This window comes from Aptenodytes forsteri, unplaced genomic scaffold (assembly GCF_000699145.1).
Source record: "Aptenodytes forsteri isolate BGI_AS27 unplaced genomic scaffold, ASM69914v1 Scaffold20, whole genome shotgun sequence".
NCBI classification, from domain to species: domain Eukaryota; kingdom Metazoa; phylum Chordata; class Aves; order Sphenisciformes; family Spheniscidae; genus Aptenodytes; species Aptenodytes forsteri.
In genome coordinates this window covers 2,817,106-2,837,756 of record NW_008795523.1, presented here as the reverse complement: position 1 = coordinate 2,837,756, position 20,651 = coordinate 2,817,106, and the positions used below count along the sequence as shown (strand labels likewise).

Sequence of the window (20,651 nt, the reverse complement as noted above, 5' to 3'; positions counted from 1 at the left end):
CGGTTGGACTCGATGGTCTTAGAGGTCTTTTCCAACCTTAATGATTCTATGAAATTTATTTCCCTTGGGAATAAAACTCACTTTGATTTTCAGTAATTTGTGCTCATAAATCACGTGTATGAAAATACCTGGCATGTATTTTAAGTTACTCTAACTGCAGTCTTCTCCAAGCTGTTTGTAATTTAAGAATATTAGAATATTTGTCAAGAATAGTACTTTTAGCAATGAATCAAAATATGTAGGTAATAATCATGTCAGCAATTACAGCTTCTGAACAGCTGACAGCAAATCACAGCTGTTGAAGGATGAGGTGTTTATGTCCAGACTTTGTGAAGAACTTAAAGCCTCTGCCAGCCTACCAAGCTACAGTGTTTCCTTATTTAATATGTCATAGAACTTGAGTGAAAGTTGTGCCTGGTTCAAAACAAAAATTCAAAAAAATTGAAAAAAACCAAAACAAAACACCATAAAAACCCCATGAAATGTGATGGATTTCTTTTTATGAAAAGATTTGAGGGAGAGAACTTGTAACCTGTGAGCTAAGCTACCTGGTGTGGAAGGGTCCAGCAGCCTTTCTTCAAACAGCAAATGGGGAGCAGCTGTGTGTTCTTGTGAATCATGTTTCTGTCACCATTTAGTGCCCATTGCCTGAGTGCGCTGTACCACAGAGAGCAAAACTGTGTTCCTGTGAATAAGAGTCATTACACATTAGCTGTTGAAATAAGTCTGTCTAGCATTCATTGAAAGTGGTCTTCTCATAACTTTCTAACAGCATTCTTTAAAACAGATTTCTATTTAGAGCAAAGTACTTGGGATTAAATAATTTTAAAATAAAGAAAAAGTTGGTCTACATGATTTCCCGTTTTTCCCTCAGGTTTACTATTTCCTGGTCCTGAAAGTGGCAGCCCTTCACAGAGCCTTTGTCCGCCAGCCTGGCTGGCTGACTGCTGCTGGCATCCACACGTTGTTTTTATTAGGGCAGTCACCTCACCTCCATTCCCCAGCCTGAGGAGATTGCAGCGTGGCTCTGTGCCACTGTTTTGTAGCAGTTTTGCAAGATTTTTGTGGTTTTATGAAGGATACAAAAGTGCATCCCTCTTAAGAGTTCTTACCCAAATTCTCTACTAAGCCAAAGTTGGGTAAGATTGCTGCTGTTTTAGCTTCCTTTAGGCACTAATGGAAGCCAAAAGTATCTGACAAGCTCACCAAGGATTTTTCTCAACCGCAACTGCATCTGAACTTCCTTATTTAAAAGCGGTGAGAAGCCAAATGCCTCAGTCCTAGGAAAGAATGAAGTCCACACAGTTGTGGATAGCCTTAACAGCCATAAGCTATAAACTGTTATGCAGTGCTATCATTTATGATTGCTGTAGAGTACCTATGCAAAGTTATCTTCTCAGCTGTTTAGTCTCAAAGATAACTGGCAAATGTAATACTGGCTCATCTCTTCTCAGCTTCTCAGGACCCCATGGAAGGATAAAAGCACCCAAATGTAGTACATATTCATCAGAATTACAGTGCTGGCGTCTTGTTTCATAACAACTGTTTGGTAAGTACTTAAAATTCACCAGGAATTGTGATTTTCCTTAGTTTTCCTGTTTACGTATACTCTCAGTTCTTGGAGACCAAAACATGCTTCACCCTACAATTTGTTCAGCTTGCACAGATTTCTTTCAGCGTCTGAACGGCCCTCATGCATTGTGCTGCCACCCAGCTAGTTGTGTCCCGTTGTGGAACATGTGGTACAGGTGGTCTCAGTTGCTTTGCGTTTCTCATTGCTGCAGCTTCAATGCTCCATCAAATACTATGCTGCCATATGAGCAAGCGCAGGAGAGGGGAGTCCCAGGGGTTTCTACTTGCTCATCAGGGCTTGCAGGGAATTTGGATCTGTTTTGTACTGAGAGAATCGCTTGCTCAGGCGTGTAACATGCAGAAAAAGAGATACCTAATGATTTGATTATTGTGAGAATATCCTTTTACTGGGGAAGAAAAGAGATCATTGATCTTTCTTCATGCCTTCTCACTATTCTATCTGTTTCTGACTGAAGTTTACCTTCTTGCTGCTTCACCCTATCACTAATTATCAGCATCCTTAAAGACTTAAAGGCTTCAGTCTCCAAAGCTCTTAATCTAGACATGCTCGCAGGCAGAACTTGTGTCTATCCATAATCCACACAGACCTGCCAATACACTTCAACTTCTAAAACCAGCATCGTCCCAGGCTGGGCTTTGGGCTAACCTCCAAGAAATCAGTCTGAATTATATTGCAAAGTATCACCCTAAGGAAGAAGAACGAGGACTGTAATGTGCACAGTCTGGGGTGGAAAGCTTAGTGTCACCTTCTCTGTCATTTTGAGTTTGCGTGCAGGCTTCTTATCAAAGCCCCGCCTGTGCAATCCCAGGGCTCTCCAGCCCCACCAGCGTCACAGGATTTAAGGCCATTCGGTATTTGACTGGCTCGGGTCCTGAGCAAAAAGGTCTTGTGTACATGTATAAACTCATGAAGATCATTCTTTTGAAGGCAGAAAACATGCAATGCTGTACAAATGTGAAGTGTTATTGTGATTTTGAATGTTTCTAGAAATGAACAAAACCAAATAAATCACTCTGATTTATTGTGGAAATGGAAAGGAGCAGAGTGTTAATGACTGGATACAAAAACTGCACACTGGAAGGTTAAAAGCCAAAAAACTGTGTATGTAAATATGTTTAATGAGTACAGTTGTTGACAGCAAACACTGGCTGTATATGACATACCATGTACTTATAGAATACATCTATATACACATTTATATAAGACTGAAAAGGCACTAGAGTTTTCCAAATAAAACACAAGTAAATTAACAATGTAAATCCAAACATGGAGGTTGGGGAACCTGTTTAGGAGGACGCGCTGGAAGGGAAACTTTCAAAATCACATGGGAAGTTAGAAACCAGTCTCCCACTGAAAGCCAGGGAATTCGAAAGTCCAGCTCCCAATTTGTATCTTCAAAATCTCCCTTAATATACTGGTCAGATGCCAAAGAATGTATCTAGTATGAGACTAACGAGTCTATAAAGGAATGTGCAGTACTGCAGCAAACTACATAGCATTAGGCTTCTTATGAAGCTGGAGAGCTTACTATAAGATCTGGCACTCCTGTTCGTGCTATTATAATTGTTGAAAGAAATTTGTAGAAAGAAATGGATTCTTACAATGCTGAGGATCTAAATACATTCCTGTGCAAGTAGTGCCCAAGAAATCTTGGAGCTATTTGCGGGGGAAGGTGCTATGGGAATAAGGTAGGGTGGCCAAACCTGGTGGCCAGCCTTTCATCTGCTTTTGCCAGAGTGACCTTTCTACTTTCAGCTGACTGAAATGTTTATGGTTTAAGAAAAAATGTATTTTTTAATCTCTTGAAAAAACCTCACTGTAGAATAATATGATATGAAGGAAACTTGGTAAAACAAAGCTAAGATAGTATGTGTATGTGGAAAAAAAAGCTAAGTAGAAATGAGTAGTAAAACTGTCTTATGGGTGGGTGTGTCTTTTAATGATTTTAGCTTTTGTGATTTCATTGCCTTACCTATGGAGCGTAGGCTGTAAGTGCAAGATGAGTGTAGGTAGTTTTGCAGGTCATGATTTTAGCAGTTGTAAGAAATGCCGAGTATGTTTACATGACACTTATTTACATAGGAAATTAAAGCAACAACCAGCAGTGTTCAAGCAGCTGCGATGTCTGTGTCACGAGCCTAATGCATAGAGTGGCAGATCAGTCAGTCCAGGGCAGACTTCATGTAAGAGTCACTTTCATTTTGGAGACACAACTGCTTTGGTCTGATTCTCAGAGCAGCTACACCTGTAAAAGACACAGCATCTGCTGTGCAGGGAATAATGAATTTCGTAATTGTGTGCAAAATCATGCATGTACTTAAAGTCCTGTTAATCCAAACCCTCAGTTAGCGTTGTGGATGTAGGTGGATAACACACGGCAGACCAGCTGAACGGCCTCGCTTTCTGAGACACCTTTGGTGCTCCCGTTATTGTAAAGGCCCCTGATTCCATTCAACTGATTCTTGTTTTCCTGAAATATTTTATTACTTCCGCATTACAGATTTTGCCTTTTCCATATGGAGTGTTTATGCTGGCTGGCTGCTCTGCAGAAACTGTGATGGAGAGTTGGGACTTAAGTCAATGCCGAGTGCCCCCAGCTCCGGCTGTGTCTCCTTGCTCCTGCCCTGGAAGGTGCTGAGTCTGCTCTAAGGGCACGGTGGGCTGCAGGGTGCCGGGGGGACGAACGCAGCATGAAAGCAGATGTACCTGGGTCTGCAATGGAGCTGCTGTCTCATGGTAGAAGCTCTTTTTTAATTCGTACCAAAGTTTTTGGCATGGTATCTTTAGTAACTCAGATATAAAGTCCTTACAACTGCTTTGTCACCTGTTGAGTACCTTTCTACTATGCTTTTACTAAAAATGGATGGACTGGGCTTTTCCTAGAAGCGAGTGCAATTGCCAGTAGCTTTAGCAGGGACAAGACGTTACAGGCTGCAACAGGTTCTCAGGCTGTACAGACCAGTAACACCCAGACTATCTCAGAGAGAAGTGGCTTCTCCTAAGTAGTTTTAGTCTTTTTGTAGACACCTAATTGTCTTCACGGGATCGTTTTGTAGAGAAACCTGTGTTCTCTCCCAGGAGAACTCCTGCATTTCCCAGAGGATTTGGTTAGCATCGCAGGAAGTCCAGCTTTTGTTCATTCCTTAGTAAGTGTACATTGCAAGCCACGTTTTTAAAAGATAGTCAAAACAGCTTGGAAATATTTCTTTGTTTTAAACATGATCAAGACAAAGCACAAATCTGAAAGTATTCCTACATGGACCTGTCAGTGCAGTACTGCTAGGGCAGCATCCATCCAGCAGTGTAAGCAAGCTTTAGCCAGCAATAACCTTGCCAAAGTGTTTCCTGGTACTAGATATTCTGTGTTTGTAATGACCATTTCTGACCTCATCCTGCAAACATGCAAGTATTTGCGTATTCTTTTTATTTATTGGTATTGACCGTGGTAAGTCTGCTGAGTTGAGAGATGCATGCATGCACTCAGGTACTTAGAGAATTAGGATCTCAGGGGCACAAAATGGAGGATGCACCATATATAAGCAACTGGCAATTATAGTCACTTGTTAAAATGGTTTACAGTAGCCTGTGAGGCACAAGAAGGAACATAGCACAGCTTTAAATAAGTATAAAATTTTAGATTGTATATCCTATATTTTGCTGAAATGTGAAACTTGCACAATTATTTATGCCACAGATGAGTTGCATCTAATAAAAAAAAAAAAATCCTGCGATGAGTTGCATCTAATAAAAAAAAAAAAAAATCCTGCAAAAAAAAATCAATCTTCCTTCCAATTACAATTCTCCATTTTCTTTCTGTTAGCTTATGAGACGGTACTTTCATTTAATGTCACAATGCTCTGTGACTACAGAAGTTACGTATGTTTATGAAAAAATGGACCAGTATATCAAATTAAATAGAATGTATGCACCAGGGAATATTATCCTGGAGTACTTGTCGATGGCATGAGTGTCGATCCGCATGCTGACGTATCTCAGGTTTTTCCTCCTGCCTGAGCCCCTCTCAGACCCCAGCGCCAGCTGCACCATCATTCGGTCTTGTTTATCTCCGTTCTCAGACATGTAGTGCCCCAGTTCGTTCACATCCCCATCGTTGTAACTGCCGTCCATCATCATGGGCCGAGGCTGAGGTAGGCTGCACGCACAGGGAAGCTGTGGACACAGGTGAGTGCGGGATGGTTTTGAGTTGTGTCCAGATATACACAGACATCCCTTTTCTCCTTACAAAAGCAGAGGAGGGGACAAGCCTGGGGAATTCAGGCTGCTGGGACGAGAGGATGGAGCTGGGCAGCAGCTTTTTGCTTCTCCATTTTCATGTCTGCAAGACGCAGTCAGGGAGAGAGCGGGGCTGCCTGTGAAAAAGCTCATTTGGCTGAAGCATGTATCAGGGTGTAAGTAGAGGTTGGACCTGTACCTTAAAGCTGACAAAATCAGAGAAGAGGGCAGAGGGAATCCACAAGGAGGAATGTATCAGGCTTGCCCCATTTGAAAAGAAGTGCTTAGGTTATAATTTGATGTAACGAAGGCAGAAGGGGGAAGTTTGGACCACTGTGTGTAAGTTTAGACTGTGCCTGGAGAAAGGGGGGAAATCTGCCATGCTATCTGAAACCCAAACCACAGTATCCATCTGGTGCTATTCACAGGCTTGGATCTTCAGCATAAAAAAATATTTAAAGGTAAAATCCTAAACCCTGTCCCACATATACAGGCAGTGGAGGGCTACACATGGAGGGACTGAGTGCCCTCAGACTCTGAAGAGCGAGCAGTGAGTTTGGGTGTGGGTTGTCTGTAGCAAATCTTTATAACCAGGAATGCCTCACTGCTGGTGCCTTTTTGCGTGCACTGCATGCTCCCTAGGCAGCTGAGAGCAGCACACTGGAGATGCAAACTTTTGAACATTTCCAGACATTTGCCACACCATTTCCCAGGGGCATGAAGCTGCATCGGAGATAGAAAACCTCACCTTGTCCCGCAGTTTCCTCTCCTTCCGCTCTTGCGCTGTAGTCAGGTAATTCACTGCCGCGTATTCCAGCACCGAGAGGAAGACGAACACAAAACTGACCCACAGGTAAATGTCTACTGCTTTGATGTAGGAAACACGGGGCATGGAGGCGTTCACCCCAGTGATGATCGTGGACATGGTCAGCACAGTGGTTATCCCTGGGAATACACCAGCAGAGAGCCCGTAAGGCACTTTCAGCCCAGACTCTTCATCACAAATACAGCTGTCATTACAATTTCCTGACATTTGAATTTACCTTGCAGTATTGTTTTTCACATTTCAGTGGTGGGTTTCACTGCCTGAGGAGGGTCCAGGCAGCCCTGATTTCTTACTGGGGTTGGTGAGAACAGCTCTAGTTCTGGTCTCAGGGTGTTGCTAGCCTGGTTCCCCGCCGCACTACCAGCCTCCCACCCCACGGCCAGCAGCAGCGCTTTGACCCCACACTGGCTGCGCCCCATCTCCGGGCTCAGGATGTTCCCCAGAGGGGGTGTACAAGTAGCTCAGGTTCTAGTTCGCCCCCTCTGCAGCACAGGCACAAGTGAAGCCCGTCTGCTGCTGCTGCTGCTGCTTCCACCAGGTTCCCCAAGCCTGTGTTTTCTGTCTGCTCCTGGGAAGTCACCAGCCAGCTCCCAAGCTGGTCTGTGCCTTCCCTGGAGCAAGAGCAGGGGCTAATGGGGCCCCACAGGGCAAAGCTGCACCATGTTACACCATGGGTGAGAACAATGAGCACATCAACAAGGGCAGGAGCCCCTGTAGTTCAGAGTTATCTTAGCTCTGAGGGAGGCTCTCTGTGACCCTCTTATTCCAGGGGCTAATTATGTCACATTAATGATCCCTTTGAAAGTTGAAATGATGTATATAAGCACAAAGGACTGAATTCACAGGAGTATCCAAGCACTAAAATATACTGCTAAAGGTAGTGCCTACATCTCTCGAAAAGCCATGGCCCAAACCCTTATGCTCCTTTTAATGATGTCTCAAGGCAATGGATGCTGTTTCTAAACACAGACATGGATAACTGCCCCGTGCTATCTCTGTTATGCCTGTATATATCCTCTCCACTGAGGAATATAATTTTAACAATAAATAAAATCCTGAGGAGTGTTGCCTGGAATAAGCAGAAGCAAGCTTGGGCTCAAAGTCTGCAAAAATACAAACAGCGCTTTGCTAAGGGCAAAGCGTCTGCTTTAGAAGAAGATTTATGTCCATAGTATAGTTCTGCTCCCATGGTGATTCCTCTGGCATATGGCTTCATCTGTCTGAAGGATGCTGCAGAAGGGGAAGCTGAATCCCTCACACTGCACTGTAAACTCATCTAACAAGTTGAACAATGCAGCTTAGCTGACTGTGTTTCCGCTGCCCTTCCTCCTCTAACAAAACTCAATAAACTGAAATTTTCTCAGGGCTGCTAATATTGATTTTCACCTTCTCACTCACTGAAGTCTCTGAAGGATACTGACACTTTGGCTCTTTCTGTGCCGTGTCACTGCTAACAGCAATAAAAGCAGAGCAGGACGTTTGCTCCCTGATTTGCACCACGTGCGGCTAGCACTTGTGCAAGCAGGGAAGGCAATTCGCTTGGCGCTGCAGGGCAGAAGGAGAGTTTGTACCATGGCCAGTCCCCTGCACTGGGGACACGTGTGGCATAGCTGATTTCCATGCCACAAGGCAATGCAGGGGCAGTGCATAGCACGGGAGATTTTGTCTTGATGGTCAAGGCCACAGTTGCAGCAATAGTCTCTTAGGTCTGCTGACTACAGGATTGTGTTTACCTAAAGGGACTCTGGCAGGAACTGCTCGGCGATCGATCCAGAAGGACACCCAGGACAACATGACCATGAGGGTGGCAGGGAAGTAGGTTTGGAGCAAGAAGAAGAAGATGTGTCGGCGTAAAGTGAAGTTTATGTAGAGGCGATTGTACCAGCCTGTATAACAGAGAGAAGGAAAAAGAGAAGTCACACCAGCATCAAACTACTTTCATATAAGGTGATGTTGCATCAGGGGAATAGCGCCTCATTTGCTTTTAAGAAAAACACAGTTAATGACCACAGATCTTTACAGTTACAGAAAAGACTCCTTACTGAACCAACTATCAAAGTCAAAGCATCTCTCAGGACCACATCTTCCAGAGCAGATAATATAACCTGTGTACCCAGAGAGTTTAACTCATGTTAAGGCTTGGTGTGATCTTGAAGAGGGATTGCCTTTCCAGACTACATAACCATCAAGGTGGAAGTCTGTGTCAGGGACAGCAGCCTCGACATGGAAGAGAGCCAGGTCTGATGGGCCACAGGGAGACCTCCCAATGGACAATCTGCCATGGCCAAGGTCGAGAGGGATGGTTTGCACCCCTTCTTCCCCCAGCCCACCCTCTGGCAGGCACTCCGGTACCTACCTGTGCTGCTGTAAAAGGCGAGCTTTGTGGTGGTGTGAAACTCCTGGATGAGGAACTGGGACAGCGATATTCTCTCATCTGTTTTTAGGGAATCATTCCCATTCTTCCAGTAGAGCATGAGGTCGTCTTCAGTGTAGGCATCTGGGGGAGCAGAGCAAACCTCAGTGCAATGCACTGAGCCAGCTGCTATTGCACCCACAGCCCAGCGTGTGCCCACACACCTTCCAGGCTACCTGTGATGTCCCAGTTGAAAAGGCCAAATACCACTGCCCAGCTGAGAGCCACGACAATGGTGGGTATGATTGTGGCAAGGAGTGGACTAGCTCATTGCCACAGCCCTCAGTCCTGATGCCTGGTGCATTTTGTAAACCCTTTTATTTCTCTAATCATAATTTCACACACATAACCTGTGTGTCAGGTAACCCACTGCAACAGAACTTGAAAAACTGTCCCTTATAAATGTCCTAAAATCAGAAGCAAAGGAAAGGAGACTTAGAGGAAAGAGCCTGCTTGGGGTAACAGGAGGAACAATCTGCCAATGGTCTGAGGCATGCAGGAGGAAAAACACTTGGGTAAACTTTCAGCCTGTGATGCACACATGAACATTACAGGTCTTGGGTTTTTAATACGTGTGGAAATACAGTAATGTTGATACTTTCAGATGGGTTTAGTAGCAGTTCTTCCCAGGCAGGGAGAAAAAAAAAAATCACACATAAATGTATTAAAACAGAATTAAGATTATAATTTCTTATTGCAAGCTTAAGAAGGAGAAGGCAAAACCTCCTAAAAAGCTAAAAGTTTATAACGCCACTGTATGAAATCTAGCCAATTTGTATGTGCATCATACTTGGGACAAAGGAGCTACATGTGGGTATAAGCTGGGTTTATCTCAAACAGGTGTAAGAAACGTAAGAGGAAGGTGATTAATATCATTGCCCCATCATGGTTTCTACACCACGGATGAGCAGATGATGCACATGAAGGGCATAGGGCCATTTATTTATGTGTTTGAGGGCACCTGAGCAAGCGGGTGCTGCTGGAGACTGCTGACCTGCAGGCAAGTGGCCCAGGTCCTCCGGGGATGGGGTGGCAGCGGGGCAGCCTGGCTGGCTTTTGGGGACACTGGCAAGACAGCGCTCACAGCTGGTGTTTAAAAACACTGCATTGTCGCAAACACCATCTAATTCTAGTGAAAAAATATGGGCAGGGATTTTTTCTTAGTGTTGAAGTCTGATGACTTTGGTTAGAGCTCCCATGAATGTAGCAGAAGTTTAATTATTGGTATAATTATTGATATAATTAAATACAGTTTGGGTGCCCATGGGGTGCAGCCCTAGGCTCCCCTACACCTCCACTTTACTTACAGCTTTCAATCTCCAGGGAACACGTCTGTGTGTCCAGCGGAAAGCGACTAAAATCCATGTTGCACATTGCCGTTACTGTAACTCTAGGAACAACAAAAACCACTCAGTTAAAAACTTGTCATCTTATGTGACTGAAAAATAGCAAAGCTGTGAGTTTGGTTTTTTATTAAGTAACTATCTGGCCAGTTACAGTCCACTGAAAATAAATACCTTCCATTCAGCTAAAGCCATTCCACTTTAGTTAAAGCCATTTCTTCTTCTCTGCAAACCAGTGTTAGAAAAGACAACTAGAAAGTTAGGCCATTACAAATAGCTACTGGATGACAAAAATATTGGAGAAGACAATGGGAAAGGGCAAAGAGGGCACTTCTTCCTCTTTGACTACGAGCAAAAATCTCTCTGCAGAGATCTGTGCTTTCAACGGATGATGCCATGAGGGGTGCAAGTAGTTTTCTCCACACACTGCGAATTTCCAGCTGCTCAATGAGAACCCGGTGATCACACCTGGCTATCAGCCACCAGAGGGCACAGGCAGTGCCTCGAGTTAGAACTGGAGCTGGTATGCAAGAGAGCACTGAAATGCTCTGCCCCATCAATCAAAAGCTCTGGTCTTGCTATAGTTTGATTATCTCATTTTTGATAGCATAATTTTGTGCTTGCACTGGAAGCATCCATAAATCTTGACTCAACTGGCTTGAACTCTAGGGAGGTAAATGAAAATAGAAGTATAAATCATATTGGGGAAAGAATTAATGAATTATAGCAGGGCTAATAGTAGACAGACGTCTGTCACATAATGATAAAACCAAGATGCAGTCCCGTATGTTAGTAGTCCTTCTGCATGTGTGGGTTCCCACTGTGGTGTTGCTTTTCTATCTGGATTTAGTCCCTGAGTGAAAGTGCTTGGCTCAGATTTGTTGTTTAGGTGCCAGTGAGGTCTACAGTGGTTTCCAAGACAAGACAAAGTCTAGCAAAGAACCTTAAAAAGGCAGACACTGAGGAAAAAATATAATCTACAGGCAAAGGCATTCAGCAAAAGCAGGCAGGCACTAATGACCCGTTTGCTCTTACGGGGAGATCGGCATTCATACTTCCCCAGCATTCATAACGCACTCCAACCTGCAGTCACCACTGAATAAAATAGTAAAACTCTGTCAATTTGCTATTCAAGACGTTCACCTCCATTTTGTGCAGGACAATTGTTTAAGCACAAGACTGGGCATGGCAGGATCTGAGTAGTTTGATATTCTTCCGTTCCCATCTTCTTTAGACAACCATAAATGCTTGCAACACAGATGATTGGTATCATGCAGCTAAATGAAAGAGTATATAGGCATGCATGCTATAGCTGAACTTTATGTCATTTTATTGTCCTTTTTTTATTGTAGTAAGGACCTAAGCAAACTTCATGAAGGCCTAAGGAACACCTGAACCTTGTCTAATATGCTGAGTGAAGAAAAAGCTTTAATAATGAGAAGGTAGACACTGTTCAGGCTGTGAATTCCAATGAACAGTAAGATAAAAATATCAGAGAACAAGAAAATTCTTGTCAAACTGATACCCCACAGGCAATAAAGAATTGCTTTGCTTGCCTTCCTTTCATAAAATCATAAAACACCTCATGGCAGGCTCTGCTCTACCTCTGCCACTCCTAAGGTCACTGTCCAACATGCCCTTAAAGACCTCCACAGTCTTCCCAAGCAACGTGTTCTGCAACCTTATCACTAGTTAAAGTTAAATCTATGCATCTTGCTGCTACCGACCTCCTATCAGTCAGATTTTCCTTCTTTTTTGTCCTTCAGAATACATTATCTGTCATCTGATGTTTTGTTTATTTATCACGTATTTTGCTATTTCATTTCTGTGGAGGTGATGTCGACATTCTTGCATCAGAATATTGTACAGCAATTTCCTCTCTAATAGGTTTTTATGGGTCATTTGGCAATACTTGTTTTCTAACTGGATGGAGCTGCAGCCAAGAAAAAAAAAAAGCACTGATTTTAGTTTCTTTTGGAGACTGACAGATGCCCTCACTTAGCATCTCCAAGCACGAAAGCAACAATTAGAAAGAAACTCCCCTCCCCCGTTTTAATAATCTTCAGATGTATGATCAGCAATATTCAAGAAAAGTAGGCATCTAAGCTGTAAGCAGCAACCTTGAGCCCACCGCCCCACCCCTTGCCTCACACTTCGCAGCTCCCCAACACCAACAGCTCAGGGGTGCCTCTGCTTGCAGTTACGGACTTCCCCAGGCACCTGGTGTCTGCTGCTGTGCATTCCCAATAGGGTCACCATGTGGGTTGGACTGAGGGGCTCAGTTTCTCATTGACACCTAAGACCCCCCGAAGTTTCACAGGCTGAGCCTGTCTGGCCTGTTTCCCATGAAGAGTTTGTGTTGAGGAGGGAGATGTCAGAGGAAGCCTTGAGAGCAGTCTGTGGGATCTTGTATTGTTTTTTAATCACCTCCTTGCTTCTGACACCCACACACACACTTGTGTTACTCTGGAGCAGGAAATATCTTCCTCTCAAAGCTGATCCACCAGTTGGAAAGTAAGGGAGAAAGCCAGGGTTAGCATCACCCCTCAAACTAGAGAACAAAATTCTCACTTGTTCCCACGCCTCCTTCAAGGAGCTTTCACGCATTTCACATGAAATAGATAGTGCACAAAAAGCACAGAGTCGAAGTCAAGTGTTTGGGTTGCTCTAGGCGTACATGTGAGTCACCAGGAGCTATATACCCTTGCTCTGAAGCTTGTTGCTTCATGTGCTGAAGGATGCTTAGTCTGCCTGGTTGCTTATCATAAAGCTAAAGTTGTGCTCAGTATAATTTATACTTCTTCATAATTACCTTACAAATAGAAATTGCACATTTTGTTAGGCCCGGAGACTTTATTGTATAGTGAAGTGAATAACTGTAGCTGCTCTGGACTTCTGTTTATTACTAGACATTGCCCTCTTCCTTAGATAGTGCTTTGCTTCTTCAGCAGTGCCCCATGGGGATCGCAGCCCGCTGGCCCCCGGTGAACTGCTCCAAGGGACTGCCACGTCTGGCCGCAGCTTCCCAACAGCAGGGGCTAACCACGAACACAAGGTGAAGGGACACTGGTGGAACCAGCAATGTTGGCATAGAAATTGGCTTCCTGCGACAGGCACTTAATGAACTTGCAGAGGGACTCAGATGTCGGTGCATAGTCAGCACATTCATTCTTTTTTATGTTTTTTTTTAGTATGTAGTCATGCAAAAACACAATACAGGAATCAATTAAACCACTTTCTCTCTCACTCCACTGATAGCTCACATTGACAAAATGCAGCTTTACCTGAGGCTATAAAGTACCTTCCCATCTGGCTGGACCCGCAGCATAACGTTGTCTGTGGTGGTGTCATGGATGAAGGAACGCTTGGAGTGGACGAAGAACATGTCAGGGACCCAGATCTTCTTCACCAGCCTGCCATCGAAGGTCATACTTTGGTTGTTGGTGCTGGGGAAGGACAGCCTCTCGTCTTTCCAGTAGTGCCTCAGATAAAGCGTCATGGTGAAGTCCTGCAACGAACAGGCTTCTGTCACAACTTAACACCTTATCGGCAAAGCAGTGACTTCTCCTCTCTGGGACAAACCACAAGCTGTAAAGCACCGTTCCTGAAGGTACATCCTCTCCCTGAGCTGCAGGGGACATGACCGGCTGCAGCTTGTTTATTTCTCAGGCCAGACTAACTGGGTTCAGAAATCAGAGCCCATCCAGGTGGCGAATCCACCTCTGAAATGCAAACATTGTGTTTTGGTGTCTGCGACCCCCTCCAGGGACCAAAAGGCAGACATGCCAAGGCAGCAGTAGGTGGAGAGTGCTGCTAGACATGCCAAGGCAGCAGTAGGTGGAGAGCGCTGCCGACCGCTTAATCCCCCAACCCTATGATGCTGCATTTCTGGAGCCAACAGTGAAGAAGCGTTTGTTGCCCACACTGCCCTCTGCGCTGCTCCAGCAACTACCTTCCCCTGGGAAGCCGGAGGAGCGTGCTGCAGTGGGAGCTCTTCCTCCAGCACAGCCACTGAAATGTTTTTGACTCAGTATTTGACTGAAATGGGGTTGCTTTTGCTTTTTCTCCCCACATATTGTACTCTTAGATCTGAGGCATGCTCATTCTCTTTGAGGTCTGTTGTATTTGGAGTCTGACCCCAGAGGCATGTATGCTTGAGTTTGCCTTTTTCCTTATTTCAAAGGAACCCTTCACGTATCTGAAGATAAGCTCACACACAAGTGTTTATAAGCATGCTATCGTCCAGTGTAACATAATATATTGCCCATAAACTCAGGGAAGTGTCTGACACTGAGCAGTCTGCCCTGGTGTCTGGAGTAGAGGAAGTCAGGTGGGTTTGGAGTGTTTTTTTGAAATTATTTGACATTTGGATTTTTTTCTCCATAACACTTTCCAAGCATTTTGAAATATGGGGGTTTCTGCAGTCTTTTTTCAGTAGAAGTGATTTGTTAGTTGCAGCCTATGCTATTATTACAATAAAGGCCAATATAATTCTTGGAAATGCTTTATACCGCATCCAGCTGAAGCTCCCAAAGCCACTGACCATGTAATTTCTTCTTTTTCGTTTGATCTATTCTATAGCATTTTTTATCACCTTTTCCCTGTATTCAAATTTAAAGAAGATAGTTCTGGGAAACCTTTTACATTGACTCCTATGTGTTAATGTGTCCTTTAAACATTAATAAATTGACAGACGTTTGTTCTTCAGAGATAAGTCAATGCCTCACTTTTTTGCATAAAGTTACATTTATGGTTGCTGTGGAAAAATCAAGTATTGTCAACTTTCTTTAGAAATTATTTATTAACACTAGGTTTGGGCTATTAAACTGGAATCACAATATTTTATAACGCATCATCTGAAAATCCCCCCAAGCAACAACCATATAATATCTCCCTCTTCTTCTGGTCCATTTCTCAGAGACACTATTAGTTTCTCATTATCTTTGCAAATGAATTTCCAATTCTGGGTAATAATCTGGTTTTTCCTTCTTCCCATCTTTCCTCCAGATAAAACAGCTGGACCTGGACACAGGGTCAGTGGCCCATAATAGATATTCTGGTCCTTTTCTCAGAGACACTATTAGTTTCTCATTATCTTTGCAAATGAATTTCCAATTCTGGGTAATAATCTGGTTTTTCCTTCTTCCCATCTTTCCTCCAGATAAAACAGCTGGACCTGGACACAGGGTCAGTGGCCCATAATAGATATTTATACATTTTTAAATCAACTGGACAAGAAGAATCTGATTTGTGACATCCTAACGACGTTTTATAGCATTCTCTATTATTTTACCACTTTCTTGGAAATAGTCAGAAAGTAGGAGAAAAGGAAAGACTGCTGTATCTAACTCATCAAGCTTAAATTTAGGACAGAGTGAAGATCTCTGTCACTGACATCTCTTCATTTAAAAAGCAAGCAATCGTCTTGCAAAACACCATGGCCTTTTTCTTTAAAGCTGCATGAGTTAAAAAGAATTGATTCTGACAATATAAAGTCTTCTCCATCATTATTTTGCAACCAGCCAAAACTGACCCTGAATGGTTTTCTTTACCCAAGGCCCTACAATGTTTTTCCTGTGTTGCTGGGTGTTGCAACACGATGTTACACAAGGGGAAGGGGCAATATTAAAAAACCAGGGAAGTCCCTCAAAATCATCGTGCTTGCTTAAAAAATGAGTGGCAGGGTTTTTATTAATCCTGGAAGTTAAGATCTTTTCCTTTGCCTTCAAGTCCTGAAGCCTTTCAGGGGCTCCCTGGCCACCTTCACAAACTTTCTCCTCAACCAGAAGGTCTAGGACCACCCCGGGAGAGGCAAAAGCCAAGTACCCACAGCTGGCGGTCAGGGTGCCAAGAGCACCAGAGACAGGGGGGACAGCTGGAGGGCTCCCCGGTGCTGGGGAGAACGTGCACCCTGATGCATCCTGGCTTTGCAACCCTGCTGCGCCCTGCGAGTCGTCATTTGACTGTAGATATCCCAGCCCACTCAAAAGCTGAAATTGCGGCGGTGAGAGCAGCCCAACGGGCCACGGAGCACACGGCCTCTGCATGCACTTGCAGTGGCAGTGTGCAACTGGGGCAGCTGCCGAATGCCAGCTGTGCTGCCACATAACCATGCTCCTAGCTTACCCATGGAAGGAGGTCGGGCACAGGCTCTTTAGTCCTGTGGCCGTTGTTAATTAGGAGCACATAGAAGTTGGGGCTTCCTGTGAAAGCTTCAGGGCTGGTTGATACATTCGTTGTAACAGCAAAACATTTTGAAAAATGTTCTGTGTTGGGGTGTGATTTTTTTTTCTCTCCAAAGCAAAAGCTGAGCTGCTTGGGGACTAGGGATGCTCTAACAGGGTAGGTCTGAAAAGCTCTGGGTTTTGAAAGGGTGAATAAAATTGGTGTAGGTCTTTCAATGTACATGGATGCCCACCTCCTGTTCCCCTTCTGTGCCCCCGCACTCCTGCATGGGCTGTTGTAACAAGTCACGTATGCATGTAAAATCTTCCCATGGAAAATCCCCTGCAGAAATCATACCTTACTTTCGGCAGTGTTTTGTGATGAAAAAAGCCCCTCCAGCAAAAATCATCAAGACCAAAATCCATACCACTTCAAGAGCATTTGAAAACTGTCTGTTTTCACATTACTAATTGTATGGTAGGAAACAAAGGACAGAGACTCAGTAAGGAATTTAGTCTGTGCAGAGCACCAGCATCAGTCCTGCATGCCCTGAAATCCTACTTCAGCATCAGCGTGAAGATTCAGGAAGGACCAACAGAGCCTTACTCTGGTCCCCAGCACAACTTCTCACCTCTGAGCTCATTCTGGCTGCCCTGTCGAGAGCAGGACTTACCAGTCTGAACCAGTGTTGCTGTCAGGATGCTACTGGCTTCTGGTTGAGAGCTAGGGGCCCCTGACCACCTCAGAGCATAGCCAAAGCGAGACCATGTCTGCAGCGTATCAAAGTGCCGTAAAACTAGGGCATTAATTGGTCTCCTCAGAGCTTTTAAACATGCTATCACTTCTTAAGAAAATGTGAAAACCCAAATGCATTTGGAGCAGTTTTGGCAGTGTTGTATCATTTTGTCCTAGAGAAAAGAAAATGGCAGATTTCTTCCTTCTGCTTCAAGGGAGATTAAATGTTAGCATGAGGTCAATAGAAGTAATTGTCGGCAGATTCAGATCAAACCCGAATCTGCTTCATGGAGGCTGTGGAGTCTCCGTCCTTGGAGGTATTCAAATCCCACAGACACGGCCCCGGGCAGCCTGCTCTACCCGACCCTGCTCTCAGTGCGGGTTTGCGCTAGATGGTTTCCAGAGGTCCCATCTGACCTTAGCCCTTCTGTGACTCTTACCATGTCCACCTCAGAAATGCTGTCCAGACTTTCAACTTGAACATCCACCCCAACAGGAATTGCAGGGCCTGGAGGAAAAAAATTAAAAGTTGACAAAGTATAAACCTCGTGAGACAAAGTAATCCTCTGGTTTTTGTATCTTAGAGATAAAAATAGATGCTCAGTCTGAAATAAAAACAACAGTAAACCAATTGAAAGTAGAAGTGATTGGAATTCATAACAAAAACTTCCCAATAAGAACCAAAATCAGCAATGAGACTGACCTATTACTGACTTTCCCTTTTTATTGTGTCATCCTACACACGTCCCTTCAAAATTTAAAAGCAATTTTAATTGCTTTTAGCTCTAGTGCTCGGGTACAGGGCATCGGCAGAGCATCCATTCACATGGAGCAGTGGCGGCGCAGCTAAGGGAATGTGGGAGAGTTACTCCGAATTTTGCCCTCACTGCTGCTCCCCTCTCAGGCTAATAACACCCCTGAGAGCTACTCCGTGCATTTGGCTTTCACATCACTCAGTGCTCAGCTGTGGAAAAGACAGGGTGATGGGAGGGGATGCGTTGCAGGACACAGGCATGTGCCACTGAGCCTGGGGCTGCTGAGGGGAAGGCTCCGACTGTGACCCCACGTAATAGGGATTTCGATCTTTTTTTCCTCCTCCAGGCTTTGACTAGCCCCTCATATACCTCTGGCAATTACAGTTCAGGAGATCTGTCCAGACAAATGATGCTCACATTAGCAGACTGCTATGAAACTGAAACCTTTTTAAATTAATTGAACATGCTGGTATTTGGTATATTGAGCATTTAGCAATAAAATCTTCTTCCGTCAGAGTATATAATGGTATCTTGGATTTGAATGACCATCTGTCAGCCAGGAAGGGTAGATGAATTACAACATTCTCTAATCTGATGGGCTGAAAGAAAATGTGTTCTCCTTCATCCATTTCCCTGAAAGCTTAGGTTGTTCTACCACACAGCCACAAAACTGTGAGCAAGCATTAACACATGGCAGTCAAAATATTTTCTTTTGTGTTATAAATGAAATGGCCAGGTCAGTAAGCATGGTATGTGATTTGATTATGCACACATATCACCATAGTAAGACAAAATCTTAGAATTTCCCCATCATCCAGGAATAAGCATTAGGTGTATTTGAAGATTTTTATCAGAAGAAAGTGTCACTGAATACCAGGAATATTATATTGCTTATAATCACATTTCCATGCCTTTGACTATGCTATTTGCTCATCCAAGGAAGAAAGCTATTTCACTGCACCCCTATCCCCCTGAGCATGTCATGAATTCACAACACAAAATAACAAAAATTAGAGACAGAGGAGGCTCTGCTTGTCAATCTGCTTGTTCACCTGAGTACGTGTTACAGTATAAAGAAGTGACAGTGTAAAACAGGAACAGTGACAAATGTGCATGCTTCATACCTCCAAAACCTGGTCTCATGCTGAAGTCATGGTCGTCTATTCGCAGCAGCTGCTCTGACTTCGTCAGGGGAGATTTGGTGATGTCAGGGCTTCGTTTTAGGATTGGGCTACCAGGAAGAGAGAAGCACAGCTATGAGCCCTGAGCAGTGCCTTTGAGAAGTATGTGCCTGCTTCGCTCCATTACCCCTTAGACCATAACCATGCGATTGCTTGCAGTGGTTGGCAGCTTGCCATTAAAAAATAATTCCTGTACTCAACATACAGCTTAGGCACCTGTGATAATTCTGGCACTGAGAAAACATTTGTTTGGTGACTTTTTGTCTCTGTAAAATTATCTCTGCTTATAGCACAGTTTGGAGACAATCATTCAAAAGTGTGGGCTGGAGGAATAGTGTGTGTGGATAAGTGGGGAAATGGAAACGGGGGGGAGGCATTTCTGACATTGAGTTATGATGGAGCGTGGGGCCAGGAATTAGGGAAACAATATGTCAAATAAGCTACTGGCTGTTGCCCAGGAACAAAATGGAGACAGGCTGGGAACCAGGCCAGGAGGCAGGCCATCCCCTAACTTGGGATAAAATGATTAGCTCCTGCCCCAGATTTCTAATGAGGATAAAAATGGGCATTAAAGACCTGGGAGGTCTCTGAGCATTAGAGAGCCTGGGAGGGTCATTCCAGAAGCTGTTGGAGTTGCACCAAATGCTGGGCAGAGGATGCTCTGCTCCTCCCCTACATCCAAGGTGCAAAATGCTGTTCAGCACCCCGGTCCTTTGGCTGGGATGGTGGTGGCAGCAGCTCCATCATGTAGGTGAAGCCTTGCTGCCCTCAGAGCCAGCTGCATGCCAGGGTTCAAAAACGGGAGGAAAGGTTTTGCTGGTTCTCAGTTTGAGAAAAGATAGCATGCTCAGAGAGGCACTTGTCTGAATGTACACAAGACAAGTCAGAAATAGATTAAAGGAAAACAGGACAACAAAGAAACTTGATGGGGAATATGTTCCTAAGATAAAGCTCCTCCTAAATGAGACTGCTTAGCCATGCCGTACTTCTCAAAGACTCGTGGGCAGTTGTACCACAAGAAGCCAATACAACAATCTCCTAACAGAGGTCAGCAGTGTTCTCAGCAACTCCTCTCTCAAACCCAGAGCTTTATCTGGACTATGGAGTATCTTAGAAAGATGCTCAGTCTCAGCTTAATAACTTCGAAGAGTGGCGAGTCATCTACCTCCATCAGTGAGTTCTTCTAGTTATGAATTATCCCTCAGGCATTTTAAAAGGTGGCCCCTGCTTCTGCTTTAGATTTAATTCAGCCTCTGAAAGACCGGTGGCATTGTGAGTGTGCATTGGGGAAGGTTTATACCCAGCTGAGACAGGGGAGCAATACTAGCAGGTCACTGGCAAAATCTTCAACATCTGTGAGCAGGCTTGACCGTGCTCAGAAAGGCATTTTCTCCCTGGCAGTGGCA

The 20,651-nt window shown here is 44.2% G+C and overlaps 1 protein-coding gene across 2 annotated transcripts in view; it reads right to left on the bottom strand.

The window, feature by feature from the left end:
- Nucleotides 1-5,476: 5,476 nt before the first annotated feature.
- Nucleotides 5,477-20,651, bottom strand: part of LOC103901104 (gamma-aminobutyric acid receptor subunit rho-1) — a 30,523-nt gene continuing 15,348 nt past the window's right edge. For both annotated transcript variants that reach the window (XM_009281941.1, XM_009281942.1), the window contains 8 exons: nucleotides 19,189-19,295; nucleotides 17,750-17,817; nucleotides 13,694-13,917; nucleotides 10,374-10,456; nucleotides 9,010-9,150; nucleotides 8,387-8,539; nucleotides 6,576-6,772; nucleotides 5,477-5,764 (listed from right to left, as the gene is read on the bottom strand). In XM_009281941.1, the coding sequence (XP_009280216.1) occupies nucleotides 5,477-5,764; nucleotides 6,576-6,772; nucleotides 8,387-8,539; nucleotides 9,010-9,150; nucleotides 10,374-10,456; nucleotides 13,694-13,917; nucleotides 17,750-17,817; nucleotides 19,189-19,295 (1,261 nt within the window). The remainder of the gene's footprint in view (nucleotides 5,765-6,575; nucleotides 6,773-8,386; nucleotides 8,540-9,009; nucleotides 9,151-10,373; nucleotides 10,457-13,693; nucleotides 13,918-17,749; nucleotides 17,818-19,188; nucleotides 19,296-20,651) is intronic.